Source organism: Chaetura pelagica, unplaced genomic scaffold (assembly GCF_000747805.2).
Source record: "Chaetura pelagica isolate M959 unplaced genomic scaffold, ChaPel_1.0 scaffold512, whole genome shotgun sequence".
Classification (NCBI taxonomy): Eukaryota; Metazoa; Chordata; class Aves; order Apodiformes; family Apodidae; genus Chaetura; species Chaetura pelagica.
The window spans coordinates 582,355-593,307 of record NW_009952482.1 but is presented as its reverse complement, the minus strand read 5'-3'; the positions used below and the strand labels follow the sequence as shown (position 1 = coordinate 593,307).

The 10,953-nt window shown below is 36.0% G+C and overlaps 1 protein-coding gene across 3 annotated transcripts in view; it reads right to left on the bottom strand.

Annotated features, from left to right (window-relative positions):
• Positions 1-8,086, bottom strand: part of PRPS2 (phosphoribosyl pyrophosphate synthetase 2) — a 15,641-nt gene extending 7,555 nt beyond the window's left edge. Inside the window, exons 1-4 of one of the 3 annotated variants that reach the window (XM_010008791.1) lie at positions 7,880-8,060; positions 5,243-5,263; positions 1,387-1,485; positions 213-337 (exon numbers count right to left, since the gene is read on the bottom strand). In XM_010008791.1, coding sequence (XP_010007093.1) covers positions 213-337; positions 1,387-1,485; positions 5,243-5,263; positions 7,880-7,984 — 350 coding nt within the window. In that variant the 5' untranslated portion in view covers positions 7,985-8,060. Of the gene's footprint in view, positions 1-212; positions 338-1,386; positions 1,486-5,242; positions 5,264-7,875 lie in introns of all 3 variants that reach the window. The other 2 variants (XM_010008792.1, XM_010008790.1) reach the window with 2 other exon arrangements.
• Between the last annotated feature and the right edge of the window lie 2,867 nt (positions 8,087-10,953).

Sequence of the window (10,953 nt, the reverse complement as noted above, 5' to 3'; positions counted from 1 at the left end):
AGATTTTCTTTAGAGTATAGAAAGCTCCTGGATGTTTTCAAGCATGAATAACATTGAAAGAACTAGTTATTCTGTTTTTACAATGCAGTTGGATGAACAGTGATTGGCCCTATATCTTGTACAATTCATTGAAGAAAAAAAGACAACTAGACAACCTAGTGCATCAACCACTAACTATACGGAAAACTAATAGTTTTAGGCTTGTATCGTACCTTTTTGCACCACCTGCATCAGGTGAGACTATGATACAGTTTCTCCACTCCAAAATGTTCTCTTTAATCCACTGAAGCACTGCAGGTTCTGCATACAGGTTATCTACTGGAATGTCAAAGAAACCCTAGTCCAAAAGAGAAAAATATTTTCATGAATATATTTTTATGTCTTACCAAGAACAAAGACATAGGGCAAGAATCAAGCCTTTGCCTTTCATATTAGAACTCTAATTAGTATTTTACACTGGCCTGATTCTGCCCTCTGCTATTACCATCAAATGCAGTGGAAATCAGACAAATATTTAGGTCTCTAAAAATCTCACCCAAGAGTAATTAAGAACTGCTGTTATGTGATATAAAAATCGGAAAAGGTCAGTTTCAGGCATTCAAGTAAATTTATGCTTGTGAAAAGCTCTCAAAATATCCAGTGAGTAGTAATACACAACCTTTCAACTGCTTGACATGAACAACAGCATTTCAGTATGTGCAAGATTCAAGTTAGCATTACTAAACTCCAGAAATGGAACCTTTTTGTGCAATTTGTAATTACAAGAAATCTGTGTTAGATCACAAATGCAACTGGCTTTTTATTTGTATAATAACAATCTAGCATAATGGGAAATTCTGATTAAATAGAATACCAACAATGGAAGAAAAGGTAGTATCTAGAAAAAACAAGGTGTCCTGAAATTAGGTACACAAGAATTACAATATTTGCTCTGTGTTTGATAAGAGTTTTTTGATTTGCTGGATTCATTAGCAAACCAGCTAAGAGCTGTTAGTGTCCATCTCTACTTCTCTTAATTGTCCTCTTGGCTGTAACAACAAAAGTCTACCTAGGGTAATACCATATCATCTGTCCAGATCAAGATTAAGAGAACTTCCCCCACACCAGTATGTTTTATATTCTGGAAGCTCTTGCACTAGACTTGGTAAATCCAGTAAAGAGTCCAATGACAAGTATTCAAAATGCCTGCAAAATTACATCATAAAAAAATCAAAGCTGGTCTGTTTCAAAAAGGGAATTTCATTAGAAACAGACTTTCTCTGAACCCTGAGAATTTATTGTTGCACTTAGCCTTTCAAAATAATAAGGAAAAAAAACAAAATTAGTATTAGACTCCCACATTAAGTCAGTAAAGCCCCTAGCCAGTCAGTAAGAACTGATAGTTACCTGGATCTGAGAAGCATGCAAATCCATGGTGATGATGTGGTCAGCCCCTGCAACCGATAGCATGTTGGCAACAAGTTTTGCAGAGATTGGAGCACGACTCTGAGGAATAAAGCACAAATGTTTGCATTTTACTAGATTACTAGATGCAAGGAGTCAGAAAATTGGCTTCTTTTATTGTTTGTTTTTTTTTCCTTTTAGAATAATTGGATTCTAGACATGAAGAGCACCAGAACTCTAGTCAAACTAGCCTGTCAGTAGCTAATCTTGTTATGAGTGTTTTGAAATTCAGCAAAACGTTTATGAATATCTAAATCAGTTTATAGTCCGCCTAATATTGCTTTGTAGCAATTAGACCTACAAGTAGATAAAATTTGTGATATTATTTTTCAATTCTTCCATTTAAAACTTTCAGCTACCTTTTCCACAGCAGACAATCTCCATTTCTGTAAGCCACTACCCTACATTAACACCAACTCTCAAGCAACTATCCTGTTCTCAAAAATACTGCCAAAAACAAAGACTGAAGGCAGAGTGAACCTAACTTTGAAAACACTGCTTAAAAAAAAAAAATTAGTATCAAGCATTTCTTCAAGATACAGTAAAGCTTACAACAGATCTATGCTGGCAGGGGTTCTCTACCCTGGCCTGTTGTTGTTGTTTTTTTGTTTGTTTGTTTTTCTAATTCATACTTAATCGTTAGATGCAATTTGGGGCCAAGAATTCCCAAAAGGGACAGAAGGAGGGAGGATGAAAAAAAAAACAAACAAAAAAACCAACTGAAGTGGAAAGAACAAAAGAGCAGCAAAAAATCTAATTATGAAGTTAGTGCCAATGTCAAGTATTTTTTTAAAAGTTCCAAGGATACAGAATAAACAGCAACATTAAAATACAGAATATGAAAAAATCATGACAGAAGGATATCTCACTCTTTTTTTTTTGGCAACTCCAAAGTTTCTTCAGATTTTTTTTCAAGCTCTGAAAAAAGCTGTCACCCTAGACAACTTTCCCTGTAATAGAAATACTTCACAAAACCTTCTGTTTTCTTTTTGCCAGTCTTTAAATACAGCTAATAACTGGCGATAACATTAGCCTGAAGGCAGAACTCCAATTCAGAGGTTTCATCTCACTATCAGATTCTGGTTTTTTTGCTGGCACAGTGTTCCCTCCTGCTACACCTCTACCAAGCAGCACCATTTAGTCTAAGAAACTCCTCCCCCTCCAGCCCATACACACAGAGTATCTCTGCTCTCCTTCTATTGATGCTCATGGGCACAACCTAAAATAGTTATTGGTAGGAACCACCACCAATTCAGCCTGGATGCTTTTCTGTCTGCTTCATATCAAAGAGCTAGTATTTTCCTCAAAATTTTTGCTAATTTAAGTGAAAATTCAGCATTTGTCTGTTTTAACCTGTAGATTGCCAACATACTTCTAGAGAAGAAATGGAGACATTGCAGTCTCTTATGGCTGGTTCAAGTTTATCATCATTACAAAAATTTTTCATTTTGAAAGCCATCCCTTTTGTTTTTTAAGTTTTAGAGAATATCACCACCATTTGGTCTGTGTAAGATACACAGAAGATATGCAACAGTTAGCACTCCCCTAGATCTCTGCAATTCAAATGTGTATAGGTTCCATAAGAGTTTGCTATTACAGTGATTCAGTCCAGGTGATTTTCCCATTATTGAGGGCAATGCTGCTCCTCATTTCAGTTCAGCTTTGTAAAGGCCTGAGTCAGCAAAAGCTTTCTGGCTACTTCTATTATTAGTAGGAAATTTTCTGTTTGTGCCATTCAAGTTCCTGACCATTGCAGATCATCTTGGCATTACAAACTAACATTTTTAAGCTGGGCTTCAAAGTATTTTTGGATGTCTGGCAACATCTAATAAAACAAAGACTTACTATCTATCTTATAATATCTTTGTAATATATACTTTAAAGTTACAGCTAAACTGGACTTCAGGTGATGTTGAAACAAGAGGTCTGCTCCCCTGCTTGTCCCTTCCCTTCTTTCCAGGCTATACACTTTCACCATTTTCCTTGTCCTGCACACCAGGACTCGTCTGAACTTACAGCAGCCAGATGAAGCAGCCCAATTGAAAAAGAAGGGAAAAGAAGATGGCAAACTAGGACCACCCCGTCTGGTAGAAACAATTAACTAGTTCTGGCTAGCTGTTAAAGGCAAATTACATTCTTCCCAGGATGTCATTTACAAATTCCACTGCATCTGTCATACTGAATTTTGCTCCCCCCTCCCCATTTCTGTTCAATGTGAATACCACTTCACTTGCCTCACGTGTCAATATACTGAGTATCTTCACAAAAAACAAAACCCAGAATACTTTCCTTTTATATTCATCATAAAAAAACCCCAAAATACGTTCCTCTATCAAATACTAATGTATACATTACCAGTCGGTACCTCTTTCAGCTGCTTGACCTTGCAGGCTGCCTTCCCAGAAGGAAAAACTTGAAGATTTTACCACTAGGTAACTTGTTCTAGCAGACACGTACACATCACAGATTGCCTATGTGTTGGTGGACAGAGGGTCTTGGAAGGAAAGACAGCCAGACACTCATAGCTGTTTCTCAAGAATGGGACAGTAGGAGATTAAGAAAAATGAAGCTTGCAGCTATCTGACAGTTTCCTTTATAGAAAATTGTGCATTAGAAGAAAACATACGACATGCTCAAAAGGATTTAAGATTTGATGACTTGCACAGAAAATAGGTTTTGTGCTACAATATGATCCAAATAGAAGATTATTTTAAAAAAATCAAAGGAAGCATATTCATGGGAACCTCAGATAACCTGGCCTCATTATTCAGAAACTTGAATGACAAAGGTAGATGAGAACTCAAGCTTTTCTTTATCCTGGAGTTTTGTACGGCTTGCTTGTGATCAGAGAGACAAGAACACAAAGACATTCACAGTATTTATTAATTGTTCATGCTTTGACACAATTTGAAATTAGTTTCAGGATTATTATTGTGAAACACAACATTGCATCTTGAATGACAAAGGTAGATGAGAACTCAAGCTTTTCTTTATCCTGGAGTTTTGTACGGCTTGCTTGTGATCAGAGAGACAAGAACACAAAGACATTCACAGTATTTATTAATTGTTCATGCTTTGACACAATTTGAAATTAGTTTCAGGATTATTATTGTGAAACACAACATTGCATTATGTTCCCCAAACAAAACAGTGAGTTTTTAATTCCTAAGCAAAATTCCCTGCTTATATATAACAAAATATATAATTATGTCTTCCTTTGTGATGCATTACAAATGTATTCACAATTCTTACAAGGGGCAGAAGGAAATCCACAAAGCTAACAACCTCACAAGTGTAAGTATGCAAGGACAAGTAGCTGAAAGTAAAAGTTGTCCATCGAGATTAAAGCTCTATTGCCTTTAAGCATCTTATTAAATTGTCTTGCTCAAAATGCATCACATGCATGCTGGACAAAAAAATGCAAATAAAAAATCCCAAAGATTTATAACTGGAACTTTCACTTCCAAGAAAGCCAGTTGTGATGTGTACGGATACCAAATGTTCACTAATGCGTTAGCTAAATTTATTGTTTAAAAAATGAGATATGCTTTGAAGCTTCAGAAGTTGACAGCCATTGTCTTGAACATCCAGATAATTTTTTAAACTTCAAGGTAGGAGTTTTCTAGTACCAAATTATTCCACAGAATTACTGTCATGGCCTAGGTGAAACACAACTGAACTCAAGAAGTGAAACTGAAAATGTTCCCAGTTATACATAATGTAACCCAGTAAGTTTCACCCTTTAAGGCCATATTAGTGGAAATGCATAGCGTTAGATTAAAAAAATAAAGATACCTACCCAACGTTCCACGGACCCCTTCTACAAATCAAAAAAACAAAGTTACATGAGCTGTAGAACACCAAACTCACCTGTCATTCTACTTCTAACTTATCTCAAAGGCATCTCTGTAGCATCTTACATAAGTGTGTCCTGCCTATGGCTTGGAAAGTTAGCCTAATTAGAAGATACGTAAATGGAACAATGGACAAAGCACAGATACACCTGAGCTAATTATAAATTAGGTAGCTTGTGTATCTAATGTTATGGTAGTTCTTGTTTGCATCTAAATTAATTTACCAACTTTTCTATGATTCTCAGCAAGCCTGTTTTTTTTAAAACTTGTTTCTCATTTAAAAGCTAGCCCAGGTTAAGTCCTAAAATTTCCAGAGTAGACTACACAGGCCTTGTTCAAACTATATATATTTTTTTTTATTGCAAAGTCCTTTCCTTTAATAAATAAATCAAAAGCACTTCCATTATTCTCAGAAACCATAACTGCAACAAAGGCATGAGGAATACAGTTATTTCAAGCAGGAAGAACTGAGCCTATGTAGTTATTTATGCATTAAAGTCAACACCTTAAGTTCAAACCAGAAAGCATCATCTAGCTAGTAAAGATTATACTGCTTCAGTTCATAGGCAAGGAAATTACAACAGTATCTTTCATCAGTGAGGAAAAAAATCTTTGTATAACTACAGGAAGAAAATGGCTGGCACTTTACTGGCGCTTCAGGCAGTGTACAAAGCTTGTACATTCAACATGGGTCAAAGATCAAGTGACATGATGCAATCCAACAACAGGAAGAAAGATCTCCCTGTCAATAAGCTGCCCAATATTGACAAGTGTATTATAGCTCATTTTGCAACATGGAGGTCAACTACCAAGGTTAGTGTCCAAACATGGCAAACATTTTCTCAATTGCAAAACAGAGGTTAAATAAAAAGAAATGGCTTGCCTAGAACTCCAGGAGAACTCTGTGACACCCAGAGAACAGTCTAGAAAAACACTCAAAATACCTGTTAATCAAAATCACTTTCCTAGGCTGCCCACCTTCAAATGGCCTTTCTAAAAGACAAAATGGTCCTGGGTGGCATGTTGGACCCCCACACTGTGGGTGTCTCTTGGAAGTCTGCCACATGGATTTTGGGTACCCTTGACAAGGTATAAGCTCAATGCATGGAAAACTTGGGACAGACTCATCCTTTTCCCACATCAAGAACCTACAGGATGGTCCAGCAGAATTTTCCAGTATTAATTTGGAAATCAAAATATACCGAGATGCCTTCCTTCCCTTTCAACAATGTTTACTATTTCCCTGTCAAGCTCCTTTGACAGAAACAAGTATCTCAGCTCTCCTGATCAAGGGAGAACATCATTCAATACAAAACACCACAAAAATGAAGTTCCAAAAGATGGAGGCAAAGAATAGGGATCTACTACGTAGTTCCTGAAACCTCCTTTTGGAAGTATAGCAAGTATGTCTTGATATTGTTTGCATGATGTTAGAGACCCTGCAATTAAATAATGAACACAATTGAAAAATAACTTTTTTGTATTTAGTGTCATTCTAAGACATATCAGGCTGATCATTACATATTTTCTAAAATCTGCTATTACTTTTAGATCCTGCATTACTTCTCAGTCCTGTCACGTTTTATATATAAGAAGGTAAGGAACAGCAGAAGGCTTTCAGGATGGTCTGCTTAATGTTCAAAGTGAAAGGAGGGACCAGTCCATTTATGGGAAGTATTAGATAGGGGCAATTTTCCAGAAAGACAACCAATGAAAGACAACCAATGCAATCCAATCTTAAAAGCCAAATTTACATTCATTCTTGTTCTGTCCAAGTGAATGTAGGTAACAGTAACATTCACATAGCATATTAGAGGTTTCTGCATACTTAGTAGAGATGGAAAAGTTTTGGTTCTTTTATTAAAATAGAAAAAAAGTAAAAAAAAATAAAAAAAATATCAAACTCACCACAAAGGGTTTGGACTAAAATATTTATCAGTTGTGGCAGACCAAATTAAGGAGAAGGACAACAGAATCAAAAAAGCATTTTTGGGGTTTCCATACAATTTTCGGTTTGCATCAATTATCACAGATATAAAACCTTTTTTAAAAATCTGCTTTGAAGTATAAAATAATGTTTTTATTAATTACTGTTACGCATTGAAGATTTAATCAGTTCCTTCCATTTGGCTCTCTGCTTAACTATTTAGGGTAAAACTCACTGACATAATGGTTACAGCACTTCAAATTTGGGATTTAATTCCACATAAATAATTAAAATGTTTATAAGGGTGTATTCAGTTTACATATATATATAGATGCGAGGAAAAAAAAAAAAAGCTAGAAAGGCAGGAAAAACAGTTCCACAAAGTAAGGTCTGCTAGCAGAGTATCCTACAAGGTAACACACAGACAGGCTGTACCTCTTCAAACTGAAGGAGTGTCAATTATCAAAACACAAGCAAAAAGTAATTTATTGTCTCTGTTCATCTACAGACAATATAAACATTTTACCAAAAAAAATAATAAAAAAGCAAATCTGTGATGTCAGTTGAATTTTTGTGACAACATTTCACCTCCAAAACTTTCAAGTGAACAAGCTGCAGAAACAAAAAGCCTTCTAAGATGACAGTTCTTACCTACCTTGTCTTTCTTATCTTGCCTGGCATATGGAAAACATGGAATTACAGCTGTCACTCTGGAGGATGATGCAATTTTGCAAGCATTGATCATGATGAGCAGCTCCATTAAGTTGTCATTTATTTCTCCACAGCCACTCTGGATGATATATACATCTTCTCCTCTCACACTTTCACCAATCTCTACACTGAAAGAGAAAGAGAGGACCATTTAAATACCTGAATTACTGGAAAAGCATTAATAAAGAATAAAAAAAAAACAGCTTTGTTTTAATAAGCTTTCATAGGTTTATGCGCATTTAGATTACTTTTTTACTGTAATTTGGATACGTGTCCCCTTGACACAGTGTCTACTAAGCAAGGCCAAAATTCACTGCAGCCTAAAATATGGTCTCTATAAGGTCAGTGCCAACCAACATGTAATCATCGCTATAGCACCATGACTAAACAGCTCTCATGTTTTGTCAGTTATTTGCTCTAGCTGTGCCTACACACTTTGGCTCCTTATGATAGTATTCAAGTTATTTTATTCACCCAAAGATTTCAAGGCAAATTCTGGCACTGACCACTGCTAACACCACAGAATTAAAAAATTAAGTATAGCTTATAATTAAACTGGAAAATTAAAACAAGTCACTCAAATGTGGAGACTTTTTCAATCTGAACCTGAGCAAGAAAAATCTACTGCTGAATCACACTAACTTACCACACCTGTTTCTCCAAAACTTATGCATAAAACCAGCAGACTAACCTTCAGTTTTTTTCCCCTGAACCCATGCACAAAGTACAAGAAACATACAAACTTCCTAAATAATGATGTGATCAGACCTTTAAATCCATGCTTTACTAAGTTAGTCTTAATTATTAAGCAATAAAATACCTTGGGCCCCAATTTAGAGGATTGCATCTTTACCCAAGACAAAAATAAGCAAAAGCTTCTAGCTGAAAACCATCCAAATGGCCCAGATGTGGGTAGAATAATTTGATGGGTCCTTCAATGCTGAAGCTTGTTCTAGGCACTGCACGAACAACTTTCATTTATCAGCTTTCAAGGTGCTGTGTAAGACTCCTTGGTTTTCTGTAGCTACAAAATACAGAAAGGAATTTACTGCTTAAAAACATCTTAATGGCATGCAAACAGTTGATTTATTACCATCAAGATAGTGGAGTCCATACTCTCAGCACCCCCTATTTGACTCCTCTGCAGTCCCAAACAAGCTTGAAAAAGACTGTCTTCATTTTTTTCCTTAACGAAATACATTTTTTCCCTGAGAATGCTACTAGGAGGATTTCTTAAGGTCAAAAAGCAAATCATCCAGCAAACACCAGGATCTCTGGAAGGACAGAGGTACTCAGAGACAGTACCATCTGCAGATATGGTGGTGTTAACCCATAAAACCTATTAGAGGCTTCTCCATAGCACAAACCCACAATTTTTGGTCATAAAACTGCAACTTCCCAAGCTTCTGATGAACAGAATAGAGCTGTTCAGAGAAAACTGTTTGGATAAAAATATTTTCTTGGTTTGTTTTCCTTTTTGGAGCTGAAGTAGTTTTGGTCAGTGTAACAACTCCATCAAGACTCTAAACATATTCCACAGGCTTAATCAGAAATCCTACCATAACCAGTTCTGGTGTTGGAACATCAGAGTTCCACTTCCTAAAAGAATGTACAAAGCCAAATAAATAAATTGGGAAACCTGTCACTGCTTCTGAACACATAACTCCAGCTCCGAGAAATGCATCTACCCACTAGCTTATCATCCTTACTAGATCAATCATCCTTACAGATTCTTGGTCATAATTATGAGAGCTCTGAAAAATTATAATTGCCACTTGACTCTGCACATACACAGACCTGCTTAATAATAAGTGTTGCCACATACCATACCTTTGAAATAGGTCCAAAAAAGAAAACCACTACATGCAAAAGCCCTACAGCACCTCTTTCAACCCAGGTTACATGCCAGAACTGAATATTAACCTAGGAGCCATTACAAAGGAGAAAAAAAAAAAAAAATAGAAAAAGACTAAGAAACCCCATAAACTTTCAGAGAAGAACATTCTTGGAAGTGACAAAGCAGGATAGAATATGATTTCAGTGCTTGACAAAAAAAGTAACCACTAGTTTCATAGACATGCATTATGAAAATACTGAGTGAAAAAAAATACACAATATTATTGTTAATTATATATACAAAGAACACCAAATTACAACACTTGGAGTTGCTTTACTCCTGTAAAAAGCAGCCACTTCTAAGCACACCTTTAAGAAATTACAGGTTTCAGAAAGTCAGGGAATATATTTCAAGATACATATACATCTGGTTTATACAGTGGACCTGAAGTGATGCTTCTTCCATTTTTCAATGAACTTGGGCTAGCAGCTTTTTCTTCTTGTAAAGAACTTAGAAAACAAAAATGTTACCACTACTTTCTCTCTCAGTGCATTTGAAAAAGTTTTGGTTATGCTCTTCAGTCCAGAATGACATACTTACTTGGCACACAGAAATATTATTTTGTGTGTATATGTGTATATAGTAATACCTTTTCTAGTAGACACAAAAGTTACGTGCAAACTAAACTAAATCAACCTTCAATTAATACTTGCATAGCACTCAGGAGTCAGCCAGCTAAAGGTACCAGAGAATAGCATAATGTAATTATCACCCAAAGATCTCCTCCCGATCAACTGGAGACAGCTGTGCAACAGATCAGCACATCTTATTGTCTACCTTTTCAAAGACTGGTATTGAGAGGTATTGTGTAGACTCAATCAACAGACACACAGCTGCCTATTTTACCTTCATCAAACCCCAGAGTAAAAGAGAACCAGTCCTGTTGCAAACTATTCCATCAGACATTGACCGCACCAACCACATTGGAGGCGTGTCGGGTCTTTTCATTGTTCTTGTTGTTTTGTTTGGTAGCTTCAGGGTTTTTTTTTCCATTCTTTCTTAGTTTGGGGTTTTTTTACCTTTTTTAACATTCAGCTATGAAGAGGCAAACAATAAGAATCTAAAAACTACAGTCCTAGGTATCTGCAGTATTGTACTTCTAATGTATCTATTGGAGAACA